This window comes from Pagrus major, chromosome 21, assembly GCF_040436345.1.
Source record: "Pagrus major chromosome 21, Pma_NU_1.0".
Classification (NCBI taxonomy): domain Eukaryota; kingdom Metazoa; phylum Chordata; class Actinopteri; order Spariformes; family Sparidae; genus Pagrus; species Pagrus major.
In genome coordinates, this window is record NC_133235.1 from 25,536,912 (window position 1) to 25,549,327 (window position 12,416).

The window sequence follows — 12,416 nt, forward strand, 5'->3', positions numbered from 1 at the left end:
GATGGGAAGGAGAGGTCACCATCCACTGAGTGGGGGGGGGGGGGGGGGGTTACCTGCCAGGTCATGCATCAGATCTTTAATCAGATGTCCAACTATGGCATAAGTGGCCACTATGACCAACACCACCCCGATAAGGACATAGACTACGTTCCGCGGCAGAGTTATAGCATCTCTCGCTGGAGGAATGTAGTCCACAAAATAGGCCTCCTCCTCTTTCCCTTTGGACAGCTGGAGGAGCTGTCGCTGCTCAAACACCAACTGTGTGAGGTTCAGGAGGCCTCCTGAGGCGTTCAGGGACACAACTGGTTGTTGGTTCATGGTGGATACTGTCTTTAATAGTCTGTATAAAGAAAGTGTCTTTATTGTCTTGTTGCAGATCCAAGCTCCTTCGTGGCACTGTGACATTTTTGGAGAACGGGGGCGAGACGAGGAGGGAGAGTGACAGAGCGTTAGAAGTTTTCGAACATTTTTATATATTTTTTTAGAGTTGGGGAGAATGTCAGGATGGATGACAGGTGGAGATGTCAAGATGGTTCACAAATGAGTGGCAGCTCTCTGTCACAGAGTAGTGCTTCGGCAATGTAGTTCACCAGACAAGAAAAACGTGATGGCATAAGTGTTCCCATTCTCCTAATCTTTCGTCTAGACTTAAATCCCAGCATTCCTCCTTCTAGTCTTTCGGAGAGGGGGTCCTCGGTCAAAATATCCAGGGGAGTGAGGAGTGTGAGACGGTGGAGAGGTGAATATAGGACAGACAGAGTTAATAGGATTGAGTCTGTTAGAGAGCAATATCAGCTTTCCATCTGCAGGGATTAGAGATATGAGCGAGGAGAGGTGGACAGTAATACGCCAAAGAGGCTTATGGTCCTCCATGACTACGTTGCATATATATATATATATGTATGATACATATATTACAGTAAAGCCACTTTCTCCTGGGTTTAAACTGGCATTGATTTATGGATTTTCCACGCTTTAAATTCATCTTTGAGCACAGCAGGTCCACTTCTTATGTTCTATAAATATCCTGTCACATAATTCACTGATATGACACTATATTTTCATGGCTCATTCGCTTCATAATAGAGCAGATGGTGATATTTCATAACGCAATGTGAGATTTGTGACCAATGAATATTCCCTTGGGGAGGAAGACTTTACATCATCAAATTCAATGTATGAAAGACTGCTGTGAAATTGATAGAGAACAACATATAAGCTCCATTTCTGGTATAAATGATGAGAAAAAGGAACAACAACATGTCGATGGAGTGAGGAAGTGTGAAGTTTTAAGGCTTAATGATTCCTTACCTTGTGATCAAAACTTGAAACAGCTCCTCAAGTCTTTTCTTCGACTTGTGAATGAAAGGATTTCCAAATTGTTGTGTCATTACACACAGACGGCTCTGGAAACAACCACAAACACAAACGTCATGCAAACAGAAGAATTACTGTAAAACTAAAGGAACAAAACAAAGCAACAACAAAAAAAGCCCCACCGTCATTTTTCTCTACATGTGGGCAGCTAAACAGTGATCCAAAAATAAAAAATAAACTTTATCCTTCCAAATCCTCTTGGTGGAGCATCAGGCCTTCTCGGCAGGTTTAGACTCATCTGGAGCCGGCTTGGAAACTTTTATAAACTGAGAAATGAGAAACTGCCATTCTATGATGGAGATGGCGACATTCATAAAAAGAATGAACCAAGAGACCGGGTGCAGCCCGTAGTAGAAGGCATGAGTCATGATGTGCAAAAGCCGAAAGAGGAGATCTAAAAATATATCAAAGGATGACTGAAAAACCAAGTCTGCAGCAGCTGAAAAAGAGATGAATGTGAGGTCTCTCTCAGGACGAGGCTGTCACGAGAGTAAGGCTGCGTGTGTCAGCGTCAAGGTGTTCTGTGGTAATCCTTGACAGGATTTGATCGACGCCGCCACCAGCTACACCTTTCATCTAAGTCAGCAGGCGGCAAAACACAAGATGGGGTTCATTTAGCTTCACCTGCAGATTTAAACAGCTGGTTCACACTGAAAACCACAAAATCACAGATAACAACAAGTGTGATTCAGTGTACACTCAGTGGCCACTTTGTTAGGCACACCTCTCCAATCTAACACAATCCAACACAACAGCTTGTCTGGCCATTAAATATACTTTTACAATACCTGTAATGGTGTTTTTGACACTGGTCGTGTGTTTTAGAAGGGATGTCAGAGATGTTTGTTAAAGTCTGCTCCATTTATGTACGTAAGTGGCCAAAAAACTAGACACAACTTTCAATAAAATGTAGTCCAGTACAAAAACCCATGACCTCAAAATCTATATTGTTGGATTTTTGACAATGTCAACAAAAAACAAACATTATAAACTTTATACAGGTAGAAATGGCAGCGCGATTGTATTGAATTGTAGGGCTTCTCATCTTTTTATTCTCTGTATTGTATTGCATTAGACTGTTGGCTACATGTGGTACCTAACAAAGTGGTCACAGAGTGTACTCCTGTGCTAAAGTTTGAGATAAATCCTGGACATTACCTGTATCAGTATGAATGACTCCTTTCTCATTCACTCGTAGGATCCATTCAGTTCAGTAAGATGTATAGGTTAACAAAAGGGGGTTTTCCAAGTCTTCTCCAGGTGAAACAGAAAGCAGGTCAGTTACACAATCTCCACAGAAAGCACTATAAGCGGGGCTGCTCTTGCAGACTAGTCCTAAGCAAAAGTCAGTCCATATCGACTGTGCCTCCCTCAGGCTGGGGTGACTATCTTCTTGGGTTTGTCCTCTGGCTCCATCATCCACTTCCAGTAGGCATCACCCAGGATGAAGGTCCAGTAGACGACGGTCAGAGATGTGTTCACGGTCATAATGCCGATGAGCAAAGGGTGCCACATGGCGGCAGGCTGTGCGAACTATTTCAAAAGATGTGTGTCACCTCAAAAAAACGTGTGTCTGCTGTGTGGGCAAAGAGTTGTCTGATTGGATCTGTCTGTTTCTACTCTCTCCATGGACTCCCCACCCCTGACTACTCCCTCTCTCCACTGGTCACTAAGTTCCTGAGGCAACAGCAGCATTAATCCTCTTCAGCCGCTTTGTTACTGGAGATAAAGTTGCTTTCGATGCAGGGCCTGCTTTAGTAATGTTGTCCATACATAAGAGGCTGTTATGTCATACATACGTGCAGTCTATACAATAAAAAGCAGGAAAAAAAGAGTGGTTTGAAGCAGGCTTTTGTTAAGAAACGGTTCAAGAAATGTGACTTAAAAAACAACATAATCTGTGTTCTGAACTTTATGTTCTTTCTCAGATGTAATCCAGAATCTAATCAAGACTGGAGACATCAGACGGAGGAGTTCTTAATCTTACACCAACACAGGACAGATGGCTCCTTTAATCGAACCCCAGGGGCCACAGGGGCCTAGACAGCACATCAACATGGGTTTTTTTTTCTTCTGTCATTACAGATTCATCTTATGTGTTTTTATAATCCACAAACTGAATGAAATGGAGTCAGTGGCTTGAAAAAAGACATAAATGACAGAGAACATGAGAGCACTTCCTCCACCAGGGGGCAGTCTGTGCAAGCACACACTGATTGGTGAACGAAGATAGGGTCGTTGATTTAAATGAATCGCCTGGTAGAGTTGAACTGCACTGAATCGCACCCAATGTCCCCAAATTGCGCGTTTCCACTATGATAAATGCGCATTTTACGCATTACGCACGACTCAGCAGTCTTTTATCTGACATCTGGCATCGCTACATTTAAATTTTCACCCATTCCTGAGTTGAACTCCTGAGTTGAACTTTGAGACCTACAGATAGCAGACATATTGCAGCAGCATATCGTTGTCACGGATCAAAAGGCAACAGGTGACACTCCTTTTAATTATCTGCCTCCCTCCTGGTGTGCCAGTGGAGAAGACACTGCGCGTCTAACATGCATCGCTTCGCACCCGAGCGTGTTTAGCAGGAATATTTCTATCTGGACGTTTGTTTTTTTTTGTTTTTCTCAAAAAGAGGTCAAACAAACACGTTTTTTTTCAACCATGAGGCCGCCGGTGGAAGTGTCCGTGTGCCTCCTCTCTCTGCTGGCTCCTGGAGTTTTGTACACCATCAACAACATCCCTGCTCTTCAGGAGTAAGTTTGATAACTTCACTCTCATCTTGGCCTGCAGTAAGGAGGTATCTCTCAGTGTAAAGCCGATGATGTTAATAGGCTTATGAAGCGGCCCACAGCCTGGAGGGAAGAGGAGGTTTAGCGAGGGTGTGTTTTTATCCTGAGGTAACCTCATTTCTACTAGCTGTGGAGATTCTTAAAGCCTACACGGAAAACAAGATTCACTTAAGCCGTGAAGGTAAAACTAAGTGAATTCAAGGGAAGTGTAATCTCTTAAAAGTAAATTAATTAATCATCCTGAGTGTAAGGCTTTTAACATTCAAATGCATCCCCTTTGGCCCCAAGATCAGTGAGAAGCAATGATTGAATTGTCTTTACTTCATGAGATGATGTTGGTTTAATTGGTGTTCAAAACTTGACCAGCGTTGCATCTTCAGGTTACGTCTTTGAGTTTGATGTCTAAAGAAGTGTAGACCTTTTTATGAAAGGGTTAGAGGAGTTTGGGCCCTTTTGAGTCCAAATAAAGAGTGCTGAGGTAAATATTCTGAAAAGAAAATGGAGGAACAGGTGGACTGAATTGAATGAAATTGCTCAGAGGGTAATGCACAACCTGAAAACCTTCATTTATCACCTTTTGTTCTGATGAAAGTATGAATATAAATAGAGTAGTTCAAATTAGTGCTGCGACTGATGATTATTCATTATTTTTCCATCTGCTGATTATTATGTCGATGAATAAAAGAAGGAAAGGTGCAGGAAACATCTCTCGGTTCTCATAATTTTCTAAAGCACAAGGTGACATATTAAATAGCCTCAAACCCCCAAAAGGACACATAAAAGCAGCAGATCCTCCCGAATGAGGAGCTGGAACCAGTGAATGTTTTAGTTAGACCTTTGTTCAGAACATTTTATTTTAACATTTAAGGTGAAAAATAGGTATGAAACTGTCAATAATGTTTTTAGTGGCTGAAGACACTCATTTGGGTACATTCAAGGGTACTTAAGCACAAAGTAGAACACAATTTTTATAAGAAAACCCCACCACACCGTTGTATTTCTGCTCAAAACCTGCTGTCAGGCATAATATATCCAGCTTGTCACTCAAAAAACATGGGGAAATCATTTTTTTAAATGACATTTTAAAATGTATCTGTATGAAACATGATTTTTTAATTTATCTATTGGTAATAGCTTTGACCGAAGAGATAATATCTTTGAATATTTCCACCCCATCACATTACGCCCTGTCACAGGTGTGAAATGGTGCCTAAGCTTGCAATAATGTGTTTCATTGCAGGTCTAATATATTCAACAAAATTCTACATTTGGTTTGATTTCAGTTTCCATGGATTGACCCATCTCAGCTATAAAAGATGACTTCAACAATCAATCATCATAATAGTTTCCTTAGCTCAAGTTAATATGCTTGCAGACTTGCACAGATGAGCTGATCACCGTCACTGTTTCTCCTCAGACCTCTTCCTATCCTGGGAGTGGGAATGGTCGTCCTGGGATGTGTTCTTCTTCTCACCCTCCTCATTGTGCGAAACCAGAAGAAAGTGGACCCCTTATTCTACGGTACTTCACACGCTTTAACACCCATCAGTGAACCGAAGGTGGAGTCTTGTTTATTTCACTGTGCCTCCTGTGTGTCTCTCCAGCATTTGCAGAGTTTTCTTTCACCTGCCTGGTGGGTCTGACGAACGCTTTGGAGCAGGATGGGTTCATCTCTGGCTTCATGGGCTTCTACGTAAAGAAGGTAAGAGGAGTTGCACTGAGCTAAACCTTCCCCCTCTCGTTTCAACGTTTAAATTCATCGTGTGCTGTCGATGTCTCTTCAGGGCGAGCCTCACATGAGCACGGCCTACGCTGTGATGATGTCTTACTGGGAGGGCGTCCTTCACTACCTCCTCTTCCTCATTATCATCCACCGCATGTTCAAAGGGTAAGCTCATCACAACCTGTCTGCTGTGTGTTCAGAGTGTCCTCGTATTGAAACCTGTTGATTTTCTGTCCACGCAGGAAGTCGTATCGCAGCCTGGCGCTGCTGTGGGCGGGCTCCTCGATGGCCCATCAGATTGTTCTCATCCCAGGAGTGGTTGTTGGTGAGTGCTGCTTACATGAAAGAGATCCATCACATCATTATCTGTGTTGTTTGTGGCTTTTTCTATGAATGATGTTCTTGTTCCTGCAGGTAAATATGGGTCTAACATCCGACCAGCCTTTTGGAGGAACATCCCCTTCTTTTTGGCTCCTTTCTGGGCGGCGTCTCTGCTCTTCAGCAGACCCAGAGAGATGCCCATCGTGACAGCAGACAAGGTCAGTAAAGACATTGTGTATCTCGAGTACTAGTGTTTTCCTTTTTAAGGACTGTTTCCTAAGGACCTGCCGTTTCCACCGGGGGGGGACTAGGGTTCCCCCTGAAAAAGTCCCAGTTTGGGGAGTAGTTCAGAACATTTCTGGTATGCCGAGTACTTGCAGCATTTTATTTCAGCCACCATTTTTAAAGACCTGCAGTCACAAACCAGTTATTTTTGTTCATTGTGTTTCGACATATCAACATGGAATTACAGAAGAAAAACTACGACATACCTAATCTTCATGGGACTTTAGACCGTGGTGGAAATGCAAACAACAAGCTGAAGAAACACACTTTTTAGTTCCTGGGAGTAAAAGTTTTAGGTACTTTGGGTGGAAATGCAGCGTTAGAGGTCAGAAGAGGTGAAACTGTACAGAATGAATCCTTACAGTGAGGAAGCAAAGATTTAAAGGTACTTAACTTATTTAGCAACAACTCTGTCAGACTTCTAGATGGATAGAGTCCAGCTCTGTCTCTTTGTCTACAAAAAAGTTAGACGGTATGAAAAAAGAACCCTTTGCGATAGAGAATCAACTAAAAAACACTCTGAAACCAGGCTTAAGTGACCATTTGCAGTGATGAAGTGTACAGTTTACATGTATTGTTTGTGTGTTGACCAGATTTCAGTGGAGCAGAAGAAAAGTCTGCTGTTTCGACCCGTTGACCTCCTCCTGTCACTTCTGTTACTCGCGGCAGGGGCCTTCTCTGTGTTCAGAGGCTTTGTGAGTAAAACTACACGTTCAGCATCTCTGCTCACTTGAGACACGAGGCCGCACGTACGGCATGGATACTATAACTCACTCCCGCTCTGCTCCAGGTGGTGCTGGACTGTCCTCTAGACACCTGTTTCACCTACGTCTACCAGTACGAGCCCTACCTCAAAGACCCAGTTGGCTTTCCCAGGGTCATGGTGAGTCTGGAGAAAAATGCACGCTGGACTGAACCAAATGTACTGTGTCTTCTTGATCCTAATGATAACTGATCTTTTCGTGCAGATGCTGGCGTATTTGTTCTATGCTGTGCCGCTGCTGACTGTCTTCATCTACGGTCTGAGAACACCTGGATGCAGCTGGATGTTGGACTGGACCATCTTCTTTGCCGCAGCCATGGCTCAGGTAACTTTCTAACTATGTCTTTGCAGTTATTGATATCCCTTGAAAAAAGCAGCATGAAGTTGACCTGCTCCTGCTCTTCTCTCAGACCCAGTGGTGCCACATCGGAGCATCTCTGCACTCCCGCACTCCCTTCACGTACCGAGTCCCAGCAGACAAGTGGTGGCCTGTTATCGGCCTCAATGCGTTGCTCGCCGCCGCCCCGGCTCTGCTGGCCCTGCGCTGCTACAGCAACCCCGCTTATTTTATGAAACCCGTTCCCAAGGGACAGGCCAACAACGAGAAGAAGAAAAACTAGACCGCACACACACACACAAACCAGCCACGGACTGTCGAGGAATACTTCACGCTGTGACAAGGCTAATGTTTTCTGGGGACTCTCGATGGCACACAAACTGCATTAAACACACAATTTTTCATCCCGGAGGAAATCTAAAAACTGCTGTCTGAGTCAACTGTTGAAAATCAGTCACCTCGTGAAGCGGCAGCACTCCCTGCATGGACTATTGGACCCTGATAAGAGGGCTGTTGATGGAGGCGAGGGCTGTGCTCAGCCAGCACAGCTTTCCGGTGACTCATGCAGACACCCAGTTGGTATCTTCACAAACTATAACTATTAACTTGGATTGTACATGTTGGTGACAGTCATTTTTATGCATCTTCTTATGTAGAAATCCACATTAAATCTCCACAGCGAGTCAGTGAAAACTATCACAGCTGACATTGTTTAAAAACTTAATATAAAAGGGGTTCATGAAGGCTTGAAATGACTGAGTTGCTTATAAAGGAGATGATGGCAGAGATAATGTCGATGAAGGAGAAAGTCCACCTGGTGCCTTAGACACAACATATTTACATGTTGCCACATGCATAATTTCAGGTTTTTGTGAATTGATTATTCAGGGGAGAAAGAATCACGGTGACATCTTGAAATAGTCGGTTTTGTCTGACCAACTGTTCCAAATCCAAAAATATTCAGTATGAAATCATTTTAAAAGGGAAAAGCATCAACACTTCACACTTGAGAAACTGACACCAGAGATTATTTAGTGTATTTGCTCGATTTCATAACTTATAGTTGTATTTCTGTCCATCAACTAATTGATTTATTGGCAAACTACTTCACCTCTAGTTGTGTACATCTGTGTGGCTTTATGTTCCATTTTATTTTTGCAAAATAAAAACGAAGATGAAAAATAAAGCGCTGAACTGGGCTTGTTTTTGTATAAAAAATGGCGTACAGATTAATTCGAGCAGATCGCAGTATGTGTGAGCGTCTGAGTGCACAAACGGAGCGGGTCGGTTGTTTGACTCCACTGTCCTCACATGTCAATATCGTCTCCAGTCGGTGATGTCATTGTGCCCTTCGTGCAGTGAAACGTTGGCCCAGTTAACTCTGCCGTCTAACTGATAAGAGGTGAACCCTGGATTTAGGTGAGCCGCACAGAACGGCCAAACAAATGATCTCATGACACACCGGTCAGCTGTCCGTGGCCCTGACTGTTTTTGTCTTGGGTGCCAAAGGACCTGAAGTAACGCATGCCTTCTTTAAAGGTGGACACTGGTGTGTTTTAGGGGCAGTGTTCTGAAATGTGACAACTTTTGGATCAAGAAAAATCCTATTTGGAGTTATGACCTCAGTATTTCTAAAATCATGGCAGAAAATTTCAGGATAGACGAAACAAATACACAACTCCAGTCAACTGTAAAGATAAGTGTTCATTTTTAAGACCAAACTTAGGTAACTTTAATTTACTTCAATAAAATTTAATTGATTGTTTTACGACACGTTGGGCGCTGTTGGTTTATTAACTTTTCTGGCCAACACATTGTTGTTTGTATCGTCCCCCTGGTGAGCCATTCTTCTCTTCCTCAAATATTCTGCTCAGACACAGCAGAGATGAGGAAAATTGCCTTGTGAACCAAACAGGATAAAACTATCGCTCGCTGAGAAGAGTGAAAAACAAAGTGAGCGGCAAAGCTCAGAAAGGTAAAGCCAAAGTAAAGGGGTTTGATGGAGTTTTATCTGCGGGGGTGCAGAGGTGACATGATAGAAGCAATCTCTGAGGACAACAACACTTTCCTGTCTAAAGCTAATGGATTTGGGGATCTGTACACACTCCAGTAAAAAAAAACAAAAAAACAACAGTTCAGGCTAGAAGCTCTATGTGAGGCTGTACTTGGGCACTGTGATGCTTTGAGATAAATGCTAACATCAGCATGCTAACAAGCTCACAATGACAATGTTAACATGCTGATGTTAGCAGGTGCAGTGTTTACCTTCTTAGTTTAACATGTCAGGCTAACATTTGCTAATTTCATGGCAACCCATCCAGTAGACATCCAGACAAACCAGTCAAAGCAGCAAAATGAAAGTGGGGGAAAGTAATTAAGATTAGTGTTGTTAAAAGTAACCGAAAGTCTATGAGGTGCCGAATGTTAAAACTTGATCAACCGATAGATTTTCAATATTTAGTGCGTTGTCCTCACATATGGGGCATAAATTCATGTAAAACACATTTTATGTAAGTGTTAAAAATACGTTTATATGTTGAAAAAGAGTAGAATCTAAAAGTTGAGTCTAAATATTCAATTTAAATCTTTTCAATTTAAAAGTGTTTCAGCTAAATCTAAAATTTATATCCAGATTTTCAATCTAAATATTAAATCTGAATAGTAAATCTAAGTTGAATCTAAACCTAAAAGCAAAGTGTTAAATCTAACTGAACATATTGTTTCTTTTACACAGAAACATGTTTTTAACAGATGTATAACCTGTTTCACATTAATTTATGACTCAAATGTGAGGAAAATGTTAAGATTGTAACCACATTTGTACATTCGGCACATAAAAGTCATATTTGAGTAAAAGTTAAGTAAAGGCAAAAGTGAAAGTCAAACATACGAAAAGTACTTCTGATCGTATCTGATCTTAAATGTACTTAAGTAATAATAAATCTATGCTTAAAGCTCAACAGTACAGGTAAAAGTAAATTACACATGTATTACATGCATGTGTTTGCTGTATACTAAGGGTCGACCAGTTACCGAATCTGATTCTCAGCATTTTTCTGAATGAGTAATATTGGAAGCTCTGTTTTATTATCAGATTGCGAAAAAATAACTCAATTTAAAAAACTGAGCTGCTTTAGCTCTAGTGGTAACTAAAGTCATCAAAGAAATTAAGTGCATTTAAGTTGAGTGGAGTGGAAGTATGAAGTACCAGAAAATGGAAATACTCAAGTAAAGTACATCATAATTATTCAATAGTTGAGTAGATGTACTTAGTTACACTCCATCACGGATTAGGATTTATCCTCCGGGCACCACGGACGACCAAAGTGGAGGAACGACTAATGGACAAACAGCAACATTGCTATCGCCGCTAACGTGGCTAATAAAGGAGCATACTTAAAAACAATCAGACATGTTGTTGTTCATTTTCTCACTTTATTAAGAATGGAATACAACAGCAGGACAAAAAGTCATAAGAACACCAAAAAAGTGGATGACTGATCAAATATCAAAGGGACCAAAGGACAAAAAATCATGACATTCTAAGCATCATGTAAATATAGCCGTGCAAAGATCGAAAGTATTTAGCAATCCAGATACAATCAAGTGGTTATCTTGAGAAGAGTATTGTTTAGTCCCATCCACACTACCTATGTCAATGGGACATATTCATTAGCTGAGAGTGGTTATGGGGATGGGGGGGGAATCTATTTGATTGGACAAGGTCCAGCTATTGATCGAGGATCAGCCAATAACAAACACCAACAATATTTACAATACAGAGATTAGAGGCAATCAGATGATTAATTTAGTTTTATTGTTGAGTTGGACTTCTATACTGTTATAGAAAAATGATGTTACATCGGCTCGCTTAAGTATAAGTTAGAAAAAGAAAGCATATCCACTAGCAAATGATTCATAATAAATAGTAACATAACACCAAAACATAGCAAATATTAGAAAAAAGCATGTCAGTAGAATAAAACAGACCAGCTATCAGGAGCTTCTATGGAAAAAAGTAACACTACGGTACACATACAAAAAGCTCAGGGTTACAGGGACTGAATGCTATCTTGCATCAATTACATCTGTGCTTTGTAAACAGAATACTAGGGTGAGAGTCATTTTTCATGTAGAACAAGCAAACCTTTACAAAAAACAGAAGTGACTCAGCACTTTTTCTAAGTTTCTCTCTGACATGCATACGCTCACACACACGCTCACACACTGCTATCAGTCTGACAGGCCGAGAGAGGGCTTTAGTTGGTAGAGGATTTACCGTACTGAGGTGTTAGGAGGACGGGGTGTTAACAACAGTTAGTGTTACAGTTAGTGTTCGCATGGACCTCGGTTAAAGGAAGCGGGGGTGAAAACAAGGAGAAGCATCAAAAACGCCCGAATTAACTCGGGGGACAGGAGATGTGTAGATATGTTAAGAGTAAGAAAACCTTATTTGTCAGGAGGAATAAAGCTAAACAGAGCATGGCTAGAAGCAGGGGGGGAGGAGATGAGGGTGATGTGAACTACCGTCTGTCTTTATGGGCCATGGTTAGCACCTAGGCGTTGCAGATGTTGTATTATTTGGTTCAGTAGTAGCTGTGTGCGTCCTCTCTGGCCTTGTGTCCCTCTCCTCCGTGTCTCCTGTGGCCGCGGCGTTCATGGTGCTGATTGTGGTGGTGGCGTCGGTACCGGTGAGATCTCCGGGCTGAAAAGAGGACGGAAACAAATGAGTTTTATGTTATACACGTCACAACTATCAACTGGTTGTGTCTTTGTACTTCTCTTAAAGATATGAATTGGATGCACCACTTG

General features: G+C 41.8%; 2 protein-coding genes across 2 annotated transcripts in view; one reads left to right on the forward strand and one right to left on the reverse strand.

Moving 5' to 3' along the window:
* Window positions 1-3,832: 3,832 nt before the first annotated feature.
* On the forward strand, window positions 3,833-8,790 carry tm6sf2a (transmembrane 6 superfamily member 2a). Its single transcript, XM_073491220.1, has 10 exons — window positions 3,833-4,139; window positions 5,593-5,696; window positions 5,780-5,877; window positions 5,960-6,063; window positions 6,141-6,223; window positions 6,313-6,437; window positions 7,098-7,199; window positions 7,295-7,387; window positions 7,473-7,592; window positions 7,678-8,790. Exons 1-10 carry the CDS (start codon window positions 4,048-4,050, stop codon window positions 7,885-7,887), a joined length of 1,131 nt encoding a protein of 376 aa, XP_073347321.1. The 5' UTR covers window positions 3,833-4,047; the 3' UTR covers window positions 7,888-8,790.
* A 2,388-nt stretch (window positions 8,791-11,178) lies between these two features.
* Window positions 11,179-12,416, reverse strand: part of LOC141017069 (neurocan core protein-like) — a 38,513-nt gene continuing 37,275 nt past the window's right edge. The window contains exon 20 of the mRNA XM_073491688.1: window positions 11,179-12,309. Coding sequence (XP_073347789.1) covers window positions 12,191-12,309 — 119 coding nt within the window. The 3' untranslated portion in view covers window positions 11,179-12,190. The remainder of the gene's footprint in view (window positions 12,310-12,416) is intronic.